The sequence below is a fragment of the Artibeus jamaicensis genome, unplaced genomic scaffold, assembly GCF_021234435.1.
Source record: "Artibeus jamaicensis isolate MK-2021 breed Jamaican fruit bat unplaced genomic scaffold, CSHL_Jam_final contig_797, whole genome shotgun sequence".
In the NCBI taxonomy this organism is placed as follows: domain Eukaryota; kingdom Metazoa; phylum Chordata; class Mammalia; order Chiroptera; family Phyllostomidae; genus Artibeus; species Artibeus jamaicensis.
Window position 1 is genome coordinate 29,647,105 of NW_026521977.1, and position 25,946 is coordinate 29,673,050.

The following is a 25,946-nucleotide window of genomic DNA, read 5'->3' on the forward strand; positions in this document are numbered from 1 at the left end:
TTTAAAAGTGGAGTTGGAGTTCTTGTGGTGTTTCAGAAGAACTACGGTCAGGAGGTCATGCTCATGCCATTGTTTCATAGTTCATTTGGCCTCAAGGAACAGAATTTTCCTTGAGGAAAATTACTGCACAGAGCGGCATTACTGCACAGAGCGGAGGAAGATGGCGGGCAGAGCCCCGTTAGTTTTACTGTTGGCCTCTTCGTTTCCTGACGGGGCAGCAGTGGCTGGTGACATATTCTGTCTGGGCAGGAAGTGTTGCCCTTCTACGTTTGGCCTGGCTGGACAACTGATCGGTTGTGTAGATGTGAACCCCTCTCTCATCTTTCTGAGCCCCAGTGACCCAGGCTGTTAAATGGCAACAGCAGTGGCTGCGGTGGAGTGTCACTTTGACTGTATGTGCAAGGTTGGAGAAGTCGAGGGCGGGTGCTGCCTGACACACAGGTGACGTGACGCTACTCAGGAGACTGTGCCTAACAGGGAGGGGAAGCCAGTCTTTCCGAAGCCCTGGCACATGAATGTGTGTGTCAGAAGTTTGTGGTGAAGTGCCTAGAACGTTAGGGACAACCAGTTGAAAGATGCCCCTTACAGGAAGCAGGAAAGAGTGGGGTTAGTCATTAGCATATGGGGCAACTTTGCACAGTAATTTTTCTCTTTGGCTGTTTTCCCACCTTTGAAGTGAATGAGTCAGATGTGATGATCTCGAAGGCCCTGCCATATCTAACACTCTGATCAGGTGACATGTCAGAGTGTGTGTATGAAGTGGTCCAGGCCCATTGGTTAAAGTCCCCATGAAACTCCCCAGGAGGGACGAGGTCAATGCAGGCTACAGAGAGCCTCCTGTGCGAGTCCGTGGTGTGGACGCAGGGTTCATATGAGTTGGGTTCTCTGTCATCTGCTTGAGAATGAGGAGTAAACCTCCAGGGGCCTGGACAAGTAGAAGTCCTGACTTTCTAATTGGATTAATTAGAGATAGGTTCCTTAACCTCTGTAAGAGACAACTGGGAGGTTGACTTTTGCTCTTCTCAGAAACTCCCCAGATGGGAGAGCTGGAAAAGCTCAGGGAATTCAATTCTCTGATCTCAATTTTCCACCTCATGCACCTGAGGTGCTTCCAGCTCCACAGTCCAGCAAATATTTCCTTCAGTCCTCACTGTAGCAGATTTTAGGGTCGACTGTTCTATTTCCCTGTAACTGTCTTGGCAAGAAGGTGATTAAGTTCTGGAGTTGGCAGATGGAGGTGGAGGCATGGATGGCGGCTGGTGAGTCCACAGGGGAAGATGGGAATTCAGTGGTAACTTCAGGTGTGGAACAGATTCTGAGTCAGTTCATGCACTGAGCCTTTACTATGGATGAGCAGACCCCGAGGCAGGACCTTTCACGCACATTGGCACCTTTTACTGATGTTACTCTGGCTTCCAAATACTTCCATAAATGGGGAGCCTTTCCTAGGCTTTGCTTACTTGTTCAGCTGATGGGGCAGACCGAGACAACTCTCTCCTGCTTACTTTAACAATAGGGTCAGAAGGTAACTCTTTTTCTTTCTTTTTTTTTTTTTGTTGCTCAGTTACAGTTGTCCCAATTTTTCCCCTATTGCTTCCTCCCGCCTTATCCAACTCCTGCTCCCCCAATCAATCCCCGCCCTGTTGTTCATGGATCCTTCATACATGTTCCTTGACTAAACCCTTCCTCTTCTTTCCTCTCTTGTCCCCCTCTGGTCGCTGGCAGTTCCTGCTTTTTGACAGTTTGTTCTTTCTTCTTCTTTTTTTTTTAAAGATATTATTTATTTATTTATTTATTTATTTATTTATTTATTTATTTATTTATTTTAGAGAGGGGAAGGGAGGGAAAAAGATAGGGAGAGAAATGTCAGTGTGTGTTCCATGCCCCTTACCGGGGACCTGGCCTGCAACCCAGGTATGTGCCCTGACTGGGAATCAAACTGGTGATCCTTCGATTTGCAGGCTGGCACTCAACCACTGAGCCACACTGGCCAGGGCCAATTTGTTCCTTATTTCCATGTCTCTGGCTCTATTTTGCTCATTTGTTTGTTTTGTTCATTAGGTTCCACTCTGAGGTAAGATCATATGATATTTGTCTTTTGCTGCTTGGCTTATTTCACTTAGCATAGTGCTCTCCACGCTGTAGTTACTCTTTAGCTTGGCTTAGAGCAGCTGTTACAGTCATTTTTACCAGAGCCACTTGTAACATGCTCCATGTGGAGTCCCTTGCAAAGCTAGTTTTCAATCAGCTGCAGAGTCATGCATCTTCAGAAATATTCTTTTGAAAAGTTTAAGGGGACTGGCTAAGACAGTCTCACATCTGACCTTCTCTGGTAGAAATGAAGGTGTTGGCTTCACTGGAGTCTGAATGGAGAGTTGGTTGTACAGAAACCTAAGTTTCACTGAGGACCTACCTTGCAGCAAGATGTCCAAGTCTTAGATCAGTGCACACTAACAGATGAGGGGGTACCCCAAAAACCTGGAATTTATTTACAAAAAATCGTGTACTTGTTCTTACACGTTTAAACCTCAGTCACCTTCAAAGTACTCTACATTTGCTGCAATTCAGATCGAGACTTTTTTCCCACGGCTCAAAGCAGTTTTTGAACTCATTGATTTTGATGCCTTTTAGTGCTTCTGCTGATTTTTGTTTCCTCTCTCCCACATCGGCAAAGTGTTTCTCTCTGAGGACTTTTTTCACCTGGGGAGACCTAAAAAAGTTGCCTGGGGTAAGATTGGGTGAATAGGGAGGATGGGGCATGGGACTCATGCCGTTTTTGTTCAAAAACTGCAGAACACTCAATGTGGTGTGAGCAGGTGTGCTTGCAAATCATCCATCATGAAACGGGCAGACATGTTGAGTCTTCAAAAACATTCATTAAGGCTTTACAACCATGCCAGCTGGTGTGCTGATACAGATGGGTTTCTACAACACTCATCTAGCCAGGGAAGCCTGTATTAAGAGGCAGCCCTCCAGAAGTGAATTCCATTTTCTGGGATTCCCCCCTTGTATTCTTTATATTTCTTTGATTACTTTATCTTTACATGTTAGTGAAGCAAATCTTTCTTTTCCTGGGATGACTTGTGCAAGTGAATCAGCTTTTTGACTACAAAATATCCGGAAGAGAAAGTTAAGAATCAAGGCAACAAAATAGTATTCAAGGTAGGTTCATTCACTGAAGTTCTATAGGGGTATGCTTTGGAATTATTTTAAAAAAGAAGAGCTTTTCTTCCCCCCATTCTTTTTTTCCACATTTTTTATTGTTGTTCAACTACATTTGTCTCCATTCCTTGCACCCCCATCTCCACCCCCCCATCAGCCATCTCCACTTCCTACCCTTAATCTTACCCGCCCTTGGCTTTGCCCATGTGTCCTTTATAGATGTTCCCGAAAACTGTTTCCCCTCCCCCCCTCCCGTTAACTCCACCTCCTCTCTGGTTACTGCCAGTTTGTCCTTAATTTCAATGTCTCTGGTTATATTTTGCTTGCTTGTTTGTTTTGTTGAAGAGCTATTTTTATACTAGATAGCCCCCATATACATGATTCTCTTTATTTTTATTTCTACTTATATATAAATGTGAAATCCTTATATTTATAGGCCCCTTGCAGTGATACCTTGGTTTTGAGATAGATACAGTAGCAGACGGAGGAATCAGGGATAAGCCCTAACGCTCATGAACATCTACTGAGTTCCCCCTAGCTGAAAGGAGTGGCAGTGGATATGAGCCCCCAGGAGGTTACATGCTCTTCGTTGAAGGGCCCTGAGAAATGCACGTGAATCAGCCAAAAATAATCTAAGCCCGGCTGACCGAGTGCAGGAGCTCAGATCTTGCCACCAAGCATGTCTTGCAAGGGCTTCTTTCATCGGCAGCCCAGTCTGGCCAACTAAACTGTCCTTCCCCGGCCTCTAAGCAGCTGGGGGGGGGGGTGGTGGGATGGAAAACAGAAGTCGGCCCACATTATGGATCATTTTCTCAGTGTCGATTTTCTTTTAGATCTTAACTCTACAGGGTTGCTTTGCTTTTTATTAGAAACACGTATACCTTCTCTCTGCTCACCCTGCCTCCATTATAGAATCCTGCTCCAGCTGAGAGCCAGGGGGAGGAGTCCGCGGATAGGAGCAGGGAAGATGAGCGTTATTGGGCTGGAGGCCGTGGGCGGATCCTAGTCCGGGCTCCACCCCAACGAGCTGTCGGATCCTGGGCCCAGGTTCCTCTTCTTCCCGATTTAAATTTCCAGTTCTTTGGTCAGGGACACTAGCAAAGACAGGCCCTGTGCTACTCCCCTGGTGACGGGATATCTTTGGGGAAAAAACGGGAGAAAAGGAATGCTGCCCAAAGCCAGGCAGACCAATCTCACTTGTCAGAAACCATGGAATCCTGTGATAGGGAAGATATCCAGAGGAACCAAACATAAGGCAGATTTATGGTAAAGACTGAAAAATTTTCACAGAAGTTGCATATTGGAGCCAATCTGTCTTAAGCTTCTATTATAGGTTATCCTGTTTAAGTTTTCTGTACTACAAGCCCTGGAAAAAGGCGTAAGATCTTGAAGTGCTTGTCTTTCAGAGTCTCTTCCCATTAAGTCAAAAAGTCAGGATTAAAGTTATTCTACAAGTAAGTCACCCACCATCGATGGCTTAGGGGTCTGATGCCCTCTGAGTGAAATTGTCTCTAAAATGTTTTCCCCATCTGCTCAGAGTTTCAATAAATGTCAATTTCTTTTTCTTTCTTCCATTCCGTAGACTTAAAAATTTTAACGTTTTAGAGGAGATTTGATGATTACACTGTGTGTGCATCTTACTCTGCTACCTTCAACAACTTTGGAAAGAAAAAACTTAATTTTACATTTTTGTCTGAAACCTAAAGTGGCCCTTATGAAGCCTCTGAGAGGGACTGTCACTGACACCGCAAATCAGAAGCAATTCTAGAAGCAGCGAGTGTTCACTTTCAAAGCTTAGTTCCCCAGGGGTGACTTGCCTGGTAATAGAGCCATTTTTGCCATGAGGGTGAGACATGTCCACCGAAGATTCCTGCTTTCTGTATAAAAAACATCCTGAGTGGAAACACCGGACATGACACAAATCAGCTGGGAACACAGTGAAGCCTGATGGGGAGGTGAGGGAAGGACACAAAAATGAGAGGACGGTTCTGTGCTCAGAGAGGTTGAGTCACTTCCCAAAGGCCACACAGCTTGTATCTGAACTGAGGCCTGTATTTTCCAAATGCTTTCATTATCTCTTACCTCTGAAGTTGCCTTGTGTTGGTTGCATAATAAGGGTGTCATATCTGACCTGCCTCGAATATTAACATCAAATTGATTTTCTATAGCACGGGCCAGAGTTTCTCACCCTCAATTATTCTGCATCTTTTGAAGCTAACCAAGCCCCCTAATGGGCCTAAGAAAGAAACTAAATGGGGGGGAGGGGGAAGCAGGGAGACAAATCTGACATTTTCCTCGGAGGAGGGTCTAGAGAAGGGGAAACAGGAATCATTTGGGTTTGTTTGTTTGTTTAATTGTGATAAAATACACATAACATCAAATTGACCCCCTCAACCATTTTCGTATGAACAGTTCAGGGGTATTAAAGTGTGTCTGGTGGTTGTGCAACCGTCACCAGCCTTGTCTCAAACGGAAACTGTTCTCCCACGTACTCACTCCACGTGTTCCCTCCCCAGACCCTGGCAACTGCATTCTACTTTGTCCCCGATAAATTTGACTGCTGTACAGATGTCGTGGGCTCAGTGTTTTTCTTTATGTGACTGGCTTAGCAAGTCACTTAGTGTGTTCAGTCCTGTTATTTCACAGAGCCCACTAGTCCATAGGCTTGCAGTGAGAGGTTCAGATGGGGACCCTGGGGTGCCGCAAGTCCACACAGAGGGGGTGTCAGGCCTGCTCCGGAAGCAGGAGCACCCCGTGAGTCCCTGTCACACTGCCCTGTTGGGACACAGGCAGGGCAAAAGCACATTCAATTATACTCCAATGCTCTTACCAGTTACTGCTTTATACAATCCCTGTTTTGAAACAATTTCACAGTAGCACCATAGAAAAGGTATTTTATTTCTTTTTCTTTCTTTTTTTTTTTTAAATGAAAACTCTAGGCTTGGAGGAGTTTCTGTGCTTGTTTAATGTCACACAGCTAGCTACCCAGTGGCAGAGTGAAGATTGAACCCAGGGCTCCGGACCTGGATGCCTGTGTTCCTGTCCCCTGGTCACAGTGCTGCCGCTGCTGTGGAGAGGGCTGCAAGCTGATTTTCTGGCAGGCATGTTTCACCCTGAGGGAATGACTGCTCAGAGGGTGTGACTATGGAGTTTCCTTGTCTGCTCACCTCGTCTGTGCTCAGAGCCCTCTCTCTGCAGTGCATGTGGGGGACCCTTTAACATATTTTTGCTTTGGGAGGCAGTCCTGACCCCGCCCCCGTCCCCACAGGGCTTCTTCTGGTGTGGACGGTTGCCCTGCAGCTCTGCAGTGAGTATGTGTGACATCCCCAAGGAACAATAATAGTCTTTTATAAAATGGAAACGTAAATGACTTTTGAATTATTTCTTAGCCATTGGTCCCGGGACTGTAGAGGCAGCCTGCTACGAACCCGCATTTTCTCTTCCCCATCTGCACCTGCAAGAACAGTGGTTGAAGCTTGGTGACTGTCCTTCCACTTTTCAGCTTCTTCTTTATGCCTGCTAGAGAGCCAGGTTAGTGTCGCAGGTTGCAGAATAACTGAGGTTGAGAAACTCTGGCAGTCACAGTAAAGACAATTGGTTCCATATTGTGGTGTACGGCAGGATGGGTTGAAACTTGCTGTGCAACCAAGCTAAGGCACCGTTCAGGAGCAGAAGATGAAGCAGAAGCATCTGCATTTTAAAAGATATAGACCTCAGTTCAGATATGAGCTCTGTGGCTTTGAGTTAGTGACCAAATCTTTCCGAGTCTCAATTTTCTCAAATATGAAATAGCCACACATTTTTCTTTAATCCCCAGAGAGGATATATTTATTGATTTGAGAGAGAGAAAGGTGGGGTGGGGAGAGAGAGAGAGAGAAAAAAAAAAAAAAACACTGGTCAGTTGCCTGGCACGCTTGTCCCGACTGGGGCTCTGGCTGCAACTTTTGGGGCACAGGACAATATCCAATCAACTGAGCACCCGGCCAGGATGCCTCACATTTTTGTAGTGAGGATTAAACATGCCTAGATCAGAAAAAATACTTTAAGGTAGTTTTATTATAAACTCAAATCTTTTAGGAAGAATATTGAGGCCAATAATTGTCATATTGTCCCTTGTCTTGTGGAGAATATGTATTGGAGACGCCCGAGGCAGGGTGAGACTCAAGAGGGAGCAGCATGACAATTGTCATCAAGGTCTGAGAAGGATGTTTCTGATTATTGAAGGACAGTTCTTTGATTTCTGTCATTCCAGGCCATCAGCCTCTGTACTTATAAAACATGGTCCCTACGAGCAATGTGACTGAAATCACTTTCTTGGGATTTTCCCAGAACCGGGGCACACAGAAGGTCATTTCTGCGATTTTTCTCCTCATGTACTTGGCCATTGTGCTGGGCAATGGCCTCATCGTGGTGACCATCGTGGTCAGCAAAGGGCTCACCTCCCCCATGTATTTCTTCCTCGGCTACTTGTCCTTTGTGGAAATCTGTTACTGTTCCGTCACAGCCCCTAAGCTCATCCTTGACTCTTTTATTGAGAGGACGGTCATTTCTCTCAAGGGATGCATCACACAGATATTTTTCCTCCATTTCTTTGGTGGCACCGAGATCTTCCTCCTGACAGTGATGGCCTACGACCGCTATGTGGCCATCTGCAAGCCCCTGCACTACACAAGCATCATGAACCGGCGTGTGTGCGGCCTCCTGGTAGGAGCAGCATGGGGCGGGGGCTTGCTGCATTCTGTTGGGCAAACCTTCCTCATTTTCCAGCTGCCCTTCTGTGGCCCCAATGCCCTTGACCACTACTTCTGTGATGTGCACCCCGTGCTGAAGCTGGCCTGCTCCAACACCTTCCTCATTGGAGTGCTGATCATCACCAATGGTGGCTCCATTTCAGTGATCAGCTTCACAGTCCTGCTCGCGTCCTACGTGGTCATCCTGTGCTCCCTGAGGAGCCAGACCTCAGAAGGCCGGTACAAGGCCCTGTCTACGTGTGCCTCTCACGTGGCGGTTGTAAGCCTGTTCTTCATTCCCTGTTCCTTTGTCTATATGAGGCCCTGCGTGACCTTCTCTGCAGACAAGATAGTGGCTGTATTTTACACAGTGGTCACACCTCTCTTAAACCCCATCATCTATTCCTTTAGGAATGCGGAAGTGAAGAACGCCATGAGGAGACTGGTGGACAGAAAGTGATTTGGGAAGAGAAATAGATAACTTAGGTAGGGCAAATGGGAGACTCAAAGGATGGGAAATTGGGGTACAAGATTCCCAGTTTGCTTCTACTTTTAACTGAGGGAGTGGCCCCAGGCTAGTCACTTCCTTTCTTTAAGTTTCAGTCTCTTCATCTTTATGGGATTAGACAAGATTGAAGGGATTTCTAGGACAAAGTGTTGGAGTGGTCTTCTAATGCTGCACTTCCAACATTTGACAGTGACCTTGAGGCAGGTTGGCTGGTTTGAGACAGTGAACTCTTCCAGACACCAGGGCCTCTCAGGGAATAATGATGAAGAGTGAGGTAGAACAAAGAGGAAGAATGGCCATATGCCTTTGTGTTTGAAAAGCTTGAACTTTTGGAGTCTGGGAAGTCACTCAAATGCTTAGAAATTCTATTGACTCCCTGAGAATGTGCCTGGCGGGTTCTGTGCAGGCTGAGTGGACCTAGAAGGAATTAGTCTTCAGAATAGAAGGCGTTTTGACTTTTGAAGAGAGTCACATTAGTTCATGCTTGCATTCGACTCATGCTTTTAAGATTTTAAGTGATTTGAAAGTACTGGCCAATGATACTTTGTAGGCACAAGTTTTATTTTCCATGTAATATGAATATTTTGATGTCTATCACTCTCTTCTTTCATACCTGTCTGTCATTCTTTTCCCCCTATTTTTCCCCCCTATACCTCTGGTTGTTTTGCACATTGGTTTTCTCTGTGGTCAGCCTCTTAGTGCTTTGTGATTCTCAGCCATTCCAAGAAAATACCCGATAACCAAAAACCCGCTTTTCGATGCTGCCGTATTGAATTCTTGCTCTCCATCCACCAGCACTCTACCCCTTCCCATTCTTCGTTCTGGAGCTACATTTGATTCCAGTGTGGGTTCAACTGCTCTTGGGGCCTCACTGCTTGTCCTATCGTATTTTAATCATCATTTTTTTGAATCCTACTTTATGTAGCTACCATCACATGCCATAATAATGTAATCCCCATCCCTAACCCCAACACTAACCCTCACTCTCAGGAGATGATTCCTCTCCTACCCCACATTTCCAGATTAATCACCTGAAAGCACTTTTCTGATTTTTACTATTCGCCTTCTCAAAAAAATCTTTCATGATTCTCTGTTTCCCTCTGAGTCTACCACAAACTCCTACTTGACACACAACACCCTCAAGGTATGGTCTTCCTTTTATGTCTTATTTGTATTTTCCATGATACTCTTGTAGAGCACAGTCTTTCTGGAATATCTCCTTGTGTCTCCCACCTAAAACATTATGCCCATCTCTACCTGTTATGATCCCATCTACTTTCTTTGTTTAGTTGTTTTTCTCATTTTATTTTATTATTTTTTTACAAATTTTTATTGTTTTTCAAGTACAGTTTTCTGCCTTTTCCCCCCACCCCTCCCAGGCACCCCAGCCCTCCCCACCTACCTCCCCCATTTCCACCCCCCCTTGTTGTTGTCCATATGTCCTTTATAATTGTTCCTGTAAACCCTTCACCATTTTCTCCCATTATCCCCTTCCTTCTCCCCTCCAATCACTGTCAACATGTTCTCAATTTCAATGTCTTTAGCTATAATTTGCTTGCTTATTCATTTTGTTCATTAGGTTCCTGTTAATGGTGAGATCATATGGTATTTGTCTGTCACCTGGCTTATTTCACTTAGCATAATGCTTTCCAGTTCCATCCATGCTGTTGCAAAGGGTAGGAGCTCCTTCTTTCTTTCTGCTGAATAAAATTCCATTGTGTATATGAACCATATTTTTTGATCCATTCCATCTACTTTCTAACGCTCATCTGAAATTCTGGACCTTAAGAAGCTTCCATGATTATTTTGGTTGGATATGTCCCTTTCCTTTTCTGAACTCCAACGACTCAGCAGGAATCCTTTAAGGCCTATACTATCTATATTGTAGTGTTCCCCCTCCCCCCATTATACTGTCAATCTTTTGAGATTATGGCCTGAATCAGACTTTTCTTTGTATCTGGCACTAATTGACAATTAGTAAAACAATAAATACTGGGTCAATTCAATTTCTAGAAGTCTAGAAGCAATAATTGCTTCATATAAAATGTTGTTATGTCTCTATTTTCACCTCAACTATTAGGTAATATACCAATGTTTCACTACTGAATACAAACTAGTAATCATTCTTGATATTGTCTCTGAGAATAATATCTATAAATAAATAAGGAATATGTATGTGTGTGATTATTTTACTATTAACCAAGAGATTTCATATATTTTATATAATTTGGTCCTAAAACAGTCTGGTGAAGTGGGTATAAGGACTCCGTTTAACAGATGAAGAGACCAAATCTTTGGAAGGTCAGTGTCTTGGTCGTGGTCTCCTAGTAACTTACGGAGCCTGAGTTCAAATCTGAGTCTGCCTGATTTCTAAACCTCTGCTCTTTCTGTACTTTCCTCTGCTTCTCCATAAAGATCACCAAGAACATAAACACATCTAAGTCTCTGAATTCTAAATCTGAGGCTTGGTAATTTCCCTATTGTCAGGTATTTCCTCTGAAATTATTTCAAAGTGAATAAAAAGTATAAAAAATATATAGTATGAATTCCTCATGGGTGTTTACAGGTGTTCCCAGGTCCACAGAAAACTAGGGCCCGAGATGCCAGATCTGCAACTGGAGGACGGGAAAGCAGGAAGGTATGCTGTTTCTGTGAGCTCGGGCTTCTCTGACATAGGTAAACCTGGGCATTAACTGCAAGGGATGCCTAATGCATGGAATCCAAACTCAATGTGTTGGGCAAGAGGAGATTTTTTTTTCTAGTGACATAACATGGAAAATGGCAGCATTCTTGAGAATATCATTCAGACCAGAAAATGGGAAGTAGGAGGCAGAAGACTAATATGAATGAAGCATCTGCCAGTAAATTTCCTAAAATTAAATCTCAGGACAGTGCTACCCTGTAGATGGGATAATGCTCACTTTGCAGCTGAGAAAACTGCAGATCAAAGGCTGTTCCAAGGTCCTTGATGTGTTTTCTATATCAGTGGTTCAGAATTCTTCAGGTATCTCAGGGAGTGGAGCAGGGGGAGCAGGAGAGGATAAGAGGCAGCCAATCAGGCACGTGCAGGACTTCAATCAAAACAACTGATTATCTCTCTTTGAAAATCTTCTTTACATAGATTTACATTGATAAGAGGTATTTAAATCCTGGAAAACATGTTTAAAAGCCACTACAACATTCTATGCTTACACTTCCTTCTTGATTGGTTATATACAGGTGTGGCTTGTTATGAAGTGTCAGACCTCCAGAAATGACCTCCATTCTGAGAAGGAGAAGCAGAGCCAAGCCTTCTTCTAAAGTTTAAGTCCAGAGAGTCAGGGCAAGAACTTCTTTAATGAGAGGAAAGACTTCAAAAAAAAAGTGGCAGGTCTAATTGGGGTGAACTCCCTTGAACATGCAATGTGGACTCAGCCCTGTCCGAAATTGCCTCACTTCTTAGATGATGCAACTATAACATATTTCTATTGCAACTGCAGAATGTGCCAAGATACTTGGAGCATCCAATCTTCTTCATAATTTAAAAAAATGTGTGGCTTGCATAGAATTAGAAGTTCTGTGCTTTGATCATTCACATGTGTGGTTAATGCCAAGAGAATTGGGTGAACGTTACATTATTTCCAAATTATTCTGAGGATTCTAGATATTGAGGCTTTTTACCAGTCTGAGAATCCATGTCCAGAGACTTCTTCATGGGTCCATTACTTCTTGTCTTTGCTCTGAAACCATACACAACAGCATTTCTGGGAAGCAGAGACATCAGATAGAGACATGGTTTCTCTTGGAAAAGTGTGAGAAGTCAGGTGTTGCAATGGAATGACTAATATAAGTGGTTATCGTGGTGCATCTTCTGGAAACGAAGGCCTCCTTGTGTGTGAAAATATGCTCTGGTGAATTGTTCACGGTGGTAGACCTGGCACAGTCATAGCTGTCATAGACAGGGCATTAATGTCATATGGTCACTGAGGATGTTATGATGACCCCTATTTTATGTGGGTCGCAGCTAGGACTCAGATAGTTTTGGCTAAAATCAAACAGCAGGTAGATAGAGAGGGGATCTGATCTCACCATGAACTCTGGAAGGCAGGCTCTTTTTCTCCCCCAGCGCTTGCTTCATCAGGCAATCTAACTCACATCTTCCTTTAGCATAGACTGCTCTTTAAAAATCTTTAGATGAGCCTGAAAGTCACTTGATAATTCATCTTTTATTCTATATAAAATCTGATTAGTCAGTGTCCTCCGACTGGTAGCCACAGAACAGGAAACACGGACCCTGATCCCTGCGTTGCGGAGTGGGACAGAGGGAGAGTGTAAGAATGTCCCCCAGCAGCCTGGGTACCTGCAGTGGCTCCCAGGAGGCCCCGCCCCCTCCGCAGGTGCTTGGATGTTAGTAAATGAATGTCTTTCAGGTCAAGCCTGTGTTCCTCTCTAACGCGGGCCCCTGAGGTGGTGAGTGTGCGCCAGCTCCGGAAGAGCTCTTTCTCAATTTGCTCAGCACTTTGGGTCTTGGGGGTGCGAGTTCCGTTGGTTTTCAAAGCAGGTGTTTTGGGGGATCGTCTCTCAGGTGCAGGTCTTCAACGTTGGGGTGCCCCATGCGGGGTGCAAGCCCTCTCCTCTTTGGAGAAGCTCTAGGTGTGTGAGTTCCCCACCATTTGTGTAGGTCCACACACTGGAGTGGGGTGTATGTCGTGATCGTGTCTCTTTTCTGTATGTTTCCACGTGGCCTTCTCGTTCGCCCGATGTGAAGGAGCTGCTCCGTTAGTTTTCAGGTCTTTTTCAGAGGAGAGTGTTCCACGTGCAGCTGTCAGTTCTGTGCGTCCGTGGGAGGAGGGAGCTCAGGCTGGCTCTCCGCCCGCCATCCTGAATCATCTGTTTTTTCAATGTTGAAACCACGTTGCATTGCCGGGATAGGCCTGCTCGGTCATATACATTATCCTTTGTACATATTGCTGCATTTGAGTTGGATATTTTATTAAAGATTTCTGCATCTGTGTTCATGAAGAGTGTTTGTGGTTTTCTTTAAAGATTTTTTTGGTCAGGGTGTGGTGGCAGTTGTTTTGGTCTTATAAATAAGTCGGGAAGTTCTGTCTTCCATTTTTGAAAATGTGCAAATGTGGTGTTATTTCTCTTATACACGTTCAATGGAACCAACAAAATCATCTTGGCTTGAGTGCTTCGTGTGTGTAATATTTGTAAACTATACATTCTATTTATTTAACAAATACAGGGCTGTTCAGATTTTCTGCTTCATTTTGGGTCAGTTATGTAAGTTGTATTTTTTTCTAGGACTTTACATTTTTCACCTAAGTTGTAGAATTTGATAATTTTAGATCCACAACTGACATTGATATTAAAATTTAAGGTTGTCTCATAAAAGTCTGGCTTTAGTCCCAGTTTTTCTGTTTTTGTTTTCCATGGGATTGATTAATTTCTGTTATTTTTCTTGTGTCCTTCTTTCTACTTAAATTTGCTCTTTTTTTTAATCTCGTAAGGTGAAAACTTAGTTTCTAGCTTTTAGAACTTTCTTGATTTCCAGTATGAGAATTTAAAACTGTACTTTCTTTAAGCAATGCTTACACAGCATCACATAAAATCTCACATGTATTTTTATTATTATTTAGTTAAAATGTGCTCTGATGTGTAAAAATGATTTTTTCTCTTTGACCAATGCCTTATTTACAAGTGTGTTGTTTATTTTTCAAATATTTTGGGTTTTGCCTATTATTATTGATAATCTAATTTAATTCCATTATGGATGATGTCATTCTTTTCACATTTATCGAAACATAAGGTCTATCTTGGTGAATGTAGCATGTACACTTGAAGGAATGTTCTTCAGTTTTACAGTGCCGTACTTTATAAATATTCATTAGGTTAAGGGGATTCACATGTTGTTCAGATCTGTTTTTACTGATTTTTAAAACCTGATCACACCCTCACTTGCTGGGGGTGGTGGTGGAGGTAACATTTCCAACCATTATTGTGGAATTTCACACTGATTTCTTTAAACCTGAGAAAGAAAAAAATTGCAGATGAGAAAATGGTATCCCAAGGTGTTAAGCCATTTGGTAATAGTGGTGTATCCTCCAGGTGGCAAAGTTAGGCTCTATCCAAGCCAGCATGACTTCTTCACCTGTGTTTTTGAGCTCTGTGCTATACCTGCTGCCCTTTTGCGTTCTGTCCTCACAGGTGGAAACACTTTTTGAAGTACTGTGTTAACATAGGGTGGTAGTTGAAGTGCTAGTTTAGTTCAAACTTGTCTCTGCTACTTAAAAAAGTAACATATTTGACACCAGCTTATTTCCCCAAAATAGATGGCATAAAACTATGCCTTGTATATAGTAGCTGCTTAGTAACTATTGTTGACTGAATGAGTTTGGGATGATTCAGTATAGAAATCCAAAGCCGGGATAAACATAGCAGCTTCTTTGTCCTCTAAAGTTTATCTGAAGCACTAAATTAATGCGACAAGAGGGTATGGCTGTCTCGATGGCCCATTCCTTTAATTGGGATGTGATGCCTCTGGGGTCTAATTAGCCACACTGATGGATCTTTTGTGAACTATGAATGTGTTATGGCTTCCAACGTGCTATGGTTTTCACGTTTGGCAATGACTTTGGCTGGGGCAAATCCACATGAGCTCCCCCGAACCCTCTGTGCTTAAAAGTTGACTGCGATCCTTCTGTTCCCTGGACAGTCTCCCTGAGTTCCGCTGCTCAGCTGGGGAGCCTGGAGAATAAGCCTGTAGTAATCGGGGACCTTATGGAAAACAGATGTCCTTGCTTGCTTTCTCCGTTCTGTGCTCGGTGGCCAGATGAAAGTCCTGCTGGACGGTATCTGAGTATTCTCAGGTTCCTGCCTTCAAAGGCCTCAAGTGTGAGTTGATAACATAGGGTTACAGTTGTGAGTATGTGAAACAGAATTCATTCTTATATTATTATTTATTAATTATTGCATTATTTTTCATACAAACAACTGTAAACCTCCTTTTGCCCAGTCTGTATATGTAATTTTTTTTCAGGTTCCCATGGCATCACTACAATCCTCCTTCAGTCATTGTCTTGCTCACAGTTTAGCTGCTGAGACCATGTCCTCCTGGGTGATCAGATACTCACACTTCCCTAGTCAGGAGTGTCGTTTAGTGACTAAGAAGGCCGCTTGGAAGATAAGTACACTGGGTGGTGTTTCTTGTTCTAACCCTTACTGGTGTGAGAACTTGGCCACGTCATTCATTTTGTTCTAATCCTCATTTTTTTTCCAACTGAAAAATAGGAATAGTCATGTGAGCACCTTCAGAGTGCTGTTTGGTGGGTGAAGTGAGATGATGCATTTAAAGTGCTCTCTGCAGGGCCTGGCATATGGCATTGCTTAATGAAGGGGAGCAAATGTTGTACTGTGGTTACTCTTCCTTCTACTTGTGATGCTGTTCAAGCTCAGAGAGAGTTTCTACACACTTTATCATTTAGAGGCTTATATATGAATGCCCAGATCATGGCTGGGGGCTGCAGAGTTCCCCAGCTTTTCCCCTGGACCATCCTTGTGTGGGCATTGACAGCACATTAACTTTTTGGAAATTAGCAGTTCCAGAGTGTATGTCAGTAAGGTATGGCCATGGTACCCTTTCCCTACAGCCCAGGTCCCCCTGGCAAGGCATTATTGCATATACATGAATCCCCTGATATAGGCAGCTTGAAAGACTCTTGAAAGACTTATTTACATTTTAATCTTTTAAGGTAGAAATGTTCCCAAGTTGCATTGCAAATTTCCTTTCACTCTCAAGACAGAGAATATATCTGAAGACTGGCGAGAGAACACATTCAGGGCAAGAAAAGATAAAGGTAATATAAACCTCAGTGCCCCCAGTCCCCAGGCAAAGTGGGAGAGGGGGATTAGTAATGATGTAAAACTACTCACCTGCTTTCTTGTTACTTAAAAGTTCTTCAAATATTGATTATTATTATCACTGAAATTAACTTTTGTATTTCCACTTTTCCAGCCTAGAATCCAGCACTTAGTCCAGCTGTCATTTTGTGGAGATGGGGAAATAGAGCACCGCACAGAGAGAGGGTGTTGTTTGGAGTCACTTAGTTACCAGTGACCAAGTTGGGGCTAAAATGCAAATCTTTGGTTTCCAGACCAATGCTTTTGTGGTGACATGCTGTGTGTTTGGGCATTTTCAAGTCCAATGTTAATCTCTGGGAAGTTTTTCAGTAATGGGAGTCTACAGATAGTAGGAGGGTGTAGCAAACAAACATCATAAGGGAAGGAGGTAGGAGCAGACTATTGCAACAGGGAAAAGGGATTAGCAAATTAATGGAGCCCATGGAGGGAGCCACTGGAGCTTCCAATCTGTAGCAATTGGGTCAGAACTACACAGGTGATAACCTGGGCTTGCAACTGACATTTGAAATGTGTGTGTGTAATGGGGTCAGAGCATGGGTTTCCTGATAATAGAGCAACACCCCCACAATCCTGCCACAGGATTGGATGCAGGGAGGGTGGATAGTACTGTGTTTAAGACACACTGTGCAGCAAAAGAAAGTTAATAGCCATGCTTTCCTGAAGGGAAGATTTTTGGAAGCTGCAGAATTGTGCACTGACTGTGAGAATGTGAAGTGACTTGTGGTATAGCCAGGGAAGTGGATACCCACCCCAGGTGCCTGTGTGTCACTGGGAAGTTTTGCCCTGACTAAAGATGGCAGCTGAAAGGGGGTGAAAGACACTGGGAAACTGACAAAAATGGTGAACACTAATGCACCATAGGAAGGGCCAGATAAGAGATTACACAGGAAGTTTAAAGCAAAGCATGTAAATTAGGGCAGCCTAAGGTCAGAGAAACAGCCACGAGGTTGGGAGAGGTGCCTGGAAGTCTGCCTGGAGAGGATGGTGGCAGAGCTGATGGTGTTGTGGGACCTGCCCAGCCACCCACACTTGTGAGAAATGCTTGAAGCTGAACTGTGACTGGAAATGCTAAGCTGCAGACTTCTGCTTTTCTGAAAGATGGTACCTTTGAGTGGCATATTCTGAAACTGGTCTGGTGTGGCAAAGGGAGGCAGGACTATGTGTTTTTGGATGTTTTTAAAGGGAGTGGGACTTAACAGCAGACTTCTGCTATTATTCTAAACCTGTATAGCTTTTAAAAATTTTTATTTTAATTGTTGTTCAAGTACAGTTTTCTGCCTTTTACCCCCATCCCAGCCAACCCCCCCAACCCTTCCCACCTCCCTCCCATTTCCACCACCCTTAGTTTTTGTTCATGTGTTCCTTATACTTGTTCCTGCAAACCTTTCCCCTTTTCCCCTGAAATTCCCTCCCTTCTCCCCTCTGGTCCCTGTCAGCCTGTTCTCTATTTCAGTGTCTTTGGTAATATTTTGCTTGCTTGTTTGTTTTGCTGATTAGGTTCCTTTTAAAGGTGAGATCATATGGTATTTGTCTTTCACCGCCTGGCTTATTTCACTCAGCATAGTGCTTTCCAGTTCCATCCATGCTGTTGCAAAGGGTAGGAGCTCCTTCTTTCTTTCTGCTGCATAGAATTCCATTGTGTAAATGTAACCTACATTTTTTTACCCATGCATTTACTGATGGGCATCTAGGTTGCTTCCAACTCTTGGCTATTGTAAATTGTGCTGCTATGACATTGGGGTGCATAGGTTCTTTTGGATTGGTGTTTCAGAGTTCTTAGAATATAATTCTAGCAGTGGAAGTGCTGAGTCAAAAGGCAGATCCATTTTTAGTTTTCTGAGAAAATTCCATATTATTTTCCATAGTGGTTGTACCATTCTGCAATCCACAAATAGTGCACTAGGGTTTCCTTTTCTCCACAACCTCTCCAACACTTGTTGTTTGTTGCTTTGTTTATGATGTATAGCTTTTTAAATAAATAACCCCTTTACTTTTTTCACCAAACTCTTGCCTTGGGAGTTATGCTTCCTGGTGGTGGGCAATCGAACCCCATGGCTTTTCTAGAACACCATTGGCAGGGTTCTCTAAAGTGTGTGTGGTGGTAGTGTCAGAAAGTAAATTGAATTTAGGACTCGCAGCTTGTATCTGAGAATTGCTTGTAGGTACAGGGGAACCCTTCTCCCCAATTGAAATTGGGTATTAGAATCATTATTAGACCTGAGTACAGTTTTCTGAATTCCTGGTTTTGGGATATTTTCTTATATCACATAATTTTTTGTGCTTGCAGAGCTAACCACTTTGTTGGTGCTCAGGGCAGAGAATCCATGGGTACCAAGAACAACGTGACTGAATTTGTGTTGTTCAGCCTTTTCCAGAGCAGAGACTTACAGCATGTGTGCTTTGTGGTCTTCTCCTTCTTTCACATGTTCACTCTCCTGGGCAATCTCATGGTCATCATCACCATCAGTGTCAGACCCTGTGTGCTCCTATGTACTTCTTCCTCAGGTATTTGTTTTTCGCTGACATGTGCTATCCACCTGCTACCACACCCATGGTGATTGCTGACACTTTTGTGGAGCACAAGACCATCTCCTTCAATGGCTGAATGACTCAGCTATTTTCTTCCCACTTCTTTGGTGGCACTGAGATCTTCCTCCTCATAGCCATGGCCTATGACTGCTATGTGGCTATCTTTAGGTCCCTGCACTATACAGCCATCATGGATCAACAGAAGTGTGGCCTAATGGCAGGAGCCTTGGGGGTGGCTGGCTTCCTTCATTTCATCCTGCAGACCCTCCTCACAGTGCAGCTGTCCTTTTGTGGGCCCAATGAGATTGACAACTTTTTCTGTGATGTTCATCCCCTGCTGAAGCTGAAGACACCTTTGTTGTGGGGCTCATCGTGGTGGCCAATGATGGCATGATCTCTTTAGTGTCCTTCATTATCCTCATTGTGTCCTATGTGGTCATCTTACTGAACATTAGAAGCTGGTCATCTGAGGGCCACCGCAAAGCTCTGTCCACATGTGGATCACACATCACTACTGTCTTTTTGGTCCTTGTGCCTCCCATGTTCATGTACATTTATCCCTTTACCACCCTGGCTGTTGATAAACTTGTCATCCTCTTTAACATTGTCATGCCACCTTTGCTGAACTCTCTGATCTACACCCTGAGGAACAATGATGTAAAAAAATGCCATGAGGAAACTGTTCAGGGTCAAAGGGAATTTGGGAGAGAAGTGATACCCCAGGGAATCTCACTCAGCCTGGAGCATGGGAGACTTCCCATTCCGTAGCATCTAACATAGGCTTTGCATCTGCAGTTTGATGGTTGTAATGATGGCTCTCTTCTTAGCTCTGTTTTACAAATTAAATTTATTGGGGTGACATTGGTTAATACGTTGATATAGGGTTTTTAAGAAAAGATTATTATTTATTTTTAGAGAGGGGAAAGGAGGGAGAAAGAGAGAGAGGGGGAAACATCAGTGTGTGGTTGCCTCCCATGTGGCCCCCACTGGGGACCTGGCTGCAACCCGGGCATGTGCCCTGACTGGGAATTGAACCTGTGACCCTTTGGTTTGCAGCCTGCACTCAATCCACTGAGCTATGCCAGCCAGGGCCGTTGATATAGGTTTTAAGTGTACATTTCTATGATACTTCATCGGTATATTGCATTGTGTGCCCACCATCCAAAGTCAAATCTTTTTCTATCACTGTGTATTTGACCTCCTCTGTAAAACTTTGCTACTCCCACCCCCTTCTCTCTGGTAACTGCCATACTGTTGCCTGTGTCTATGAGTTTTTGTCTGCCTCCTAGCTCTTTTCATAATAGTACTCCCATAGGTTTCTTCAATCCTTCATTCATTAAATATTTATTGACCATTTGCAATAAACGAGGTAGTGGGAGACAAATAAAAATAAGATGTAATTTACCCTCAAGGGGGTCACAGTGCAGGAGGCTTATAGTATGATAATTAAGGGCTCTTTCAGGAAACATGTGAGAGCCTATGAATGATGGAGTACTCAAGTAGCTTACCCATACAATGGAGACAGGCACTAGCTAGCTGCTTTATGGTGGTTACCACAGTGCTTGATGAAATTAACTGTCTCTTTTATGATATTCAAAGCACTTAACCTTCATTCCTTCACTTCCTGCTCTCTCAGTAGGCAGATGAATTAATAAAGGTGGAGAGGTTAAAGGATTTACTTAAAGTCATACAATAAGTCCAGAACAGGATAGGGACTGGAATTCAGGTTCCCTAAATTTGCCTTCAGGGCTCTTCCCCTTCAAGACTTGTTGACAAGGATTGAATGAATGGACTCCGAGTAGTACAGATGAGGACTTCTTGAAGGTCAAGGATTGGTGGTGGCTCAGGATGATGAAGAGTGGAGCCACGGAGAACAAGCTTTGACACTGCACCAGGCAGTACTGATCCCTTCTGCTGCTGAGCAGGGCCTGCCACCCCATTCGTCCTCTTTGCTTTACTCTTTTTATCTAGAGGGAGCCCCTTTGTGTAAGATGAATTTAGAAGAGCAGGATGAGATGCCCTTCCTAATAATTCATTCATGGGCCATTTCATCTGATTTGGTCCCAATAGACAGTAACAATACCAGCTTCAGAAGGTTGCAGAAGGACTCACAGAACTTTGTATAGTTCTGTATCAGTGTTTTTGGAGGTGGCTGTTACCTCGGTGTCCTCATAATGTCTTCTATTCTCTTGCCTTTTCCTGTTGCCAATTCGGACCCTGCCCTTTCTCCTAAAACTCTTGTAACTACTGGCTTGATTGTTCACTTCTCATGTTTACTGATCACCCCATGAAATAAGCATAATTATTAGGGTAAGTGTGCTTAGGGTTGAGTGAGGATGATAGTGTTGAAAAAACTTCTTGTTTTATCTGATGCCTAACAATCACAAATGCAAATGTTGATCTTGACTATGGGAATAATAGCAATAAAATGGCCATTGACATCTTGAAAAAATATTCTCAGTAGTTTTTGTACACCAGCTTAATTAATTTGTATTGAATAAATAATCTTTCAGAAGTTCTTGTAAGACTGTGGGTTATTCAGGTTTGAAGATAAACATGAGTAGAGACAGGCTAAATTACTTGCATAAAATCACATACAAGGATGACAATTGCTAGTTTAGTGCTCTTCCTACTACAGCCTTCACACAGCATTTTAAACTAAAGTGATGATGTTCTTCCAGTTAACTGTTCAACCTTTTCCAACCTCATGTGTAACAGAGAAGGTTAGAGTTAAAGGTCTTGAAACTTTTTCAGCTCCTCTATCAGAGTGGCTTAGATAAGTGGGACTTAGATGTCTCTCTTTGGGGCCACGGATGGAAAATCAGCCAGGTGGATAACATTAGCCAAGGCACCTTGCTTGTCTAGGGACCAGAATTCCTAGAGAAGAACCCTGTGCTCTATTACCTCAGGCACTGGCTCGCAGTGCCTGCGGTGTCATGGATGAGACATGAGACAAATTCACATGGACTGCTAAGTCCTGTAGAGGAAAAGGGATGGCTACTCCCTCAAGGGGGGAGTGCCTCAGAGAGGCTTGGCCACCCTCTCAAGGGGAGAGCGAGCTGACCCTTGCCTAGACAGGCTTTTATTTGGTTTAATTTGTGCAGGAATACAGGTACAGCTCATTAATCGTTGTCAGGCAGTAAGGATCAAACAGTAGATCGAGTACGAAGAACTATTAGGGCTTCTTCTGAGTCAGGGTCAATCAGCTAAAAGGCTACAAAACTTTGGGAAACAAACACATTTCCTGCTTGGGCCTTTATCAGTTAACTAAGAGCATTCTTAGCAAAGCAGCCTTCCCAGGATTTTACATATCCTTTCTTAGGCTTGATCACCCAGGGAGCCCACCCTTTCCAGCACAGGGCTGCACAACCCTTTGTTGTTGTTTCAGGCTTAAGTCAGGCAGAGGAGGCAAGATAGCCAATGAATTAGGAGAAGTGAAGACTCAGGCTTTGTCAAAGCTGAGGGGCGAGGGTCAATCTACCCCTTGCTCCATAGCCTCCCTAGTCCTTCCCTGGATCCTCCATGTGATTATGCCAGTCTTAGGTCATTCCCCACTTGGGGAATCTTACCCATCATTGGCTAGCTGATCAAGCATTGGGGGCCAGTTATGAAAAAAGGAGCAGAAGCGGTGATCCTGCCAGGGAGATAAGTGGCTTATGGTCCAAAGGTCACTCACTCAGCCTTTGCCATGGGGGGTTCTGAAACCAGGCAGGGCAGTTCCCAACACTCCATCCCATGCTGCTTTTCCTATGTGGCACATCTTCTTGAGTAATGGTCTATTCCAGTGGAGTGGCTAACTTCATGCTTCATGGGAGGCACTAGAGTGCATGTGAGGGCCTTCTGATCTAATTCTTTGTTCTAAGGCAGAATGAAGCCACACCAGATTTTCTGGTCTAATGATAGATCATGTGACTGGAAGTAGCATGCAAAGTTTCTATGCAGACTTAGGATGTTGGGCAAGTCAGTTGCTCTCTTTGGGCCTTACCATTCATTTGTAAACAAGGTAGCTGGGTTTGGGGATTGTTTTTTGGAAAGGAGGATGGGGCAATGAAATACATTTATTCATTAAAGAAATTGCAAAGTGTATGTAACATACAATTTGTGATTTTGAAGTCCTTTACAATTTTGTTGTTCTGTGAAGTACCATTGGAAATGACCAAGTGGGAGCCTGTAATTGCAATGGAGGTTCCATTACTTCATTCTGCGATCAGTCACATTGGCAAACAAAGCTCTCTCTTATACTTTCTCTGGCCACTGTCTGCGTTCTGTCATTATTCTCTGGTGCAGAGTCAGCAGGTTAGCTGATGTAGAGTCCACACACTCAAATGCTGCCTTAGCCTTTTCCATGCTTCTTCCTGTGATCTCTGGGAGAGGAGGTATTTCTTACCATTTCCCTGGGCCAGCTGTGATAGTGCTCTTGCTGGGCTACTGTTTGAATTCAGGATCTCTCAGCAGTTTGAGCAGTGGGACAAGATGTGTGAAAGTTATAGTGAAATTATGGAAACAAGCTATGAAGTTAAATTCGCTCCAGAGTATTTGGACATTTGCCACATAAACGCATTATGGAAGCTGCAAGACTTGCGAGAGAATCTGGTCTGAGTGGATTGAAGACTGGTATTATGGAGGGAAGAAAACAGTACAGAGAACCTTTTGAAAGGGAAGAATGACCAGCAGGAAGGTGATTCCCTGATGCAGAAATGAAGGATACAAAGAATTTAGCAGCTGAAGTGTCTCAAGAGGATTCCTGAATAAGAGAGAACTATCAAGTGCATTGATAATAAAAATATGGCCTATGAACTTCAATGGCTCTTCAAACTCGATATGTTGTCATGTAGAAAGAATACTGCCCGAAGTCAGAAAGCCTGGTTCTGAGACCCAGAATTCACTCCTTTCTATGTGATCCTGGGACACTGACCATTTCTCTGGGCCTTGATTGTATATTATACAAACTGTTGTGAGGTTGCTAGTATTTAACAGTGAATGAGTATATATATTGGCTAAATTATATAATGGTAAATGTATTGTGAAGTGGTTTACACTGTCCAGTCTGCTAGAAATGTGTTGAATTGGTGTTACGTCAGTGTTTGTTTACTGCAGGTCTCTCAGTAGCTGAGGTCCAGCACACCTGAATGGCTTTTATGCTGGGCACAAGTAGTGTGACTGAATTATCACAGGTCTTTTCCAGGATCCAGAGGTGCTTTGTGGTGTTTCTTCCCAAGTGCCTGGCCACAGTTGTTGGAAATGGCCTCGTTGTGACAGTCAACATGAGTTAGGGTCTGTGTTCCCCTGCGCACCTCTTCCTTAGCTGCCTGTCTTCGTTGGAGATTAGTTATTCCTCTACTGTTGTCCCTAACTTCATCACAGACAAGATGCCAAGATTAAAACTCTCTCCTTGGAGGGCTCTTTGGGTTAGACTTTCTTCCACTTTTTTGGAGTTGCTGAGATCTTCCTGCTGATTTTAATGGCCTATGTCCACTAAGTGGCCATCTGCAAACCCCTTCACTATATGACCCTTGGGAACGACCTGACCTGTGTGTCATCTTTCAGTGGCTGGTTCTGGGCTAAGAGGCATAATTCTCTCCATGGCCCAGATCCTTGTCACTGTCCAGTTGCCCTTCTGTGGTGCCAGTGTGATTGCCACTCTTCTGTGGCCTCCATCCTTTATTCAGGCTTGCCTGCACTGACACCTCTGTGGAGGGGGTTATTGTGTTGGCTAAGAGTTTATTAATCTCTGCCTTCTCCTTCCTCCTCTTGGTGCCCTCCTATATCATCATCTTGGTCCACTTGGGGAACCACTCTGCAGAGAGGAGGCACAAAGCTCTCTCCACCTGTGCCTCTCACATCATAGTGGTCCTCTTGTTCTCTGGACATGCCTCCTTCCTCTACATGTGACTCTCCTCTACCTTCCTCAAGGACAAACAGTGGTGTATTTCACACAGTTGTCACCTCAGTGCTAAACCCCTTCACCTGCACACTTAGGAATGGAGTTAAAAATCACCAGGAGGAGCTTGTGGGGCAAGAAAGTGAATTTGGGGGTGGAATACAAATGAAAACATGGAAAAAAATTAGCAAGAACAGCTTTACCAAATGTGCATTCTAATTTTGGTCAAGTAGAAGAAATAGTGCAAAAGTTAACCTATTCATATTATTTGTTGTATTTTAGACAAGTCCTTCTATAGCCATCTGTAATTTGGAGAATGTTGAAAATCGAGCTACTTCCCCTCTTTTCTTCAGTGCTTCCTAGCACAGAGTGCAGACTCCAGGGTGGGATCACCTGGACCGGAAACTCACCCAGTCATCTTCTACCTGTGGCACCTCGGGTTCACTCATTTCACCTCTTGGTGCTGGCATGCCGTGGTGTGTGAAAAGATGGTGGCACTCAGAGATTCAAGTTTATGTGGTGCTTTTCCCTCCCTCTCAATGTCAGCATGTGGGAGTCCCAGGAAAGCTTTTCCACTTCATTTGCTATCTGGGCATCTCTGGTAGGAAGGCAATCGCTCCATCTCAGCCTGAGGGAGATAGCTTGTGCAGCACTCAATTTTAATAGTACCAATTGGAGTGCATTATGTGTTACTACTGAACTAGACAGAGATACACAATGAATGTATTTAGAAGTTTTGGAAAGGTCTAACACTTTAGGTGTGTGTGTTTTATAATGAACATGAAACCAGCTGTGCAGAAACATACCACTTTACTATGAACCCTCATTTTCACCTGAGCACAGAGAGCTTGATTTAGTTAAATCTGGATTTCCCCAACCCAGTAACTTCCATTTTTAAAACAGTTTTATCCATGGTGGAAATACATTCTTTGTGTCACCAAGCCTTTTTTCTAAAGGGTCATTTTATATTCTCGGAGGCTTATGTATCCTGCTGTCTGTGGTCGATGAGAAGGGTGCACCTGCTCCTTGCCTCCTTTGGTTACAGTCTAGCTCTTTGCTCTAGATGCAACTCATTGCACCCATTCCTCAGCACAAACCACATACAGTGTTCCACCGAGCAGTGTGAGAGACGGGAGGTGTCCACACAGCTTCTACCATGTTCTGTGGTGTCAGTGAGTTGAGGCAACTTAGTTATATGCCTATTCCTTGCCTAGCAAGGATTCTCCAGTGCAGT

At 43.7% G+C, this 25,946-nt stretch overlaps 2 protein-coding genes across 2 annotated transcripts; both read left to right on the forward strand.

Moving 5' to 3' along the window:
• The first annotated feature begins 7,440 nt into the window (after positions 1-7,440).
• Positions 7,441-8,352, forward strand: LOC119064479 (olfactory receptor 4X1). Its single transcript, XM_037166253.2, has one exon. It carries the CDS (start codon positions 7,441-7,443, stop codon positions 8,350-8,352), a length of 912 nt encoding a protein of 303 aa, XP_037022148.2.
• A 10,274-nt stretch (positions 8,353-18,626) lies between these two features.
• On the forward strand, positions 18,627-19,546 carry LOC119053937 (olfactory receptor 4S1). Its single transcript, XM_053672977.1, is given in 4 exon segments — positions 18,627-18,768; positions 18,771-19,175; positions 19,178-19,491; positions 19,493-19,546. Coding segments are annotated over 4 exon segments (915 nt in total).
• Positions 19,547-25,946: the final 6,400 nt, after the last annotated feature.

What these genes read in the sequence shown, in the direction of transcription:
- LOC119064479 (XM_037166253.2), top strand. Translation starts at nt 7,441, where the DNA reads ATGGTCCCTACGAGCAATGTGACTGAAATCACTTTCTTGGGATTTTCC.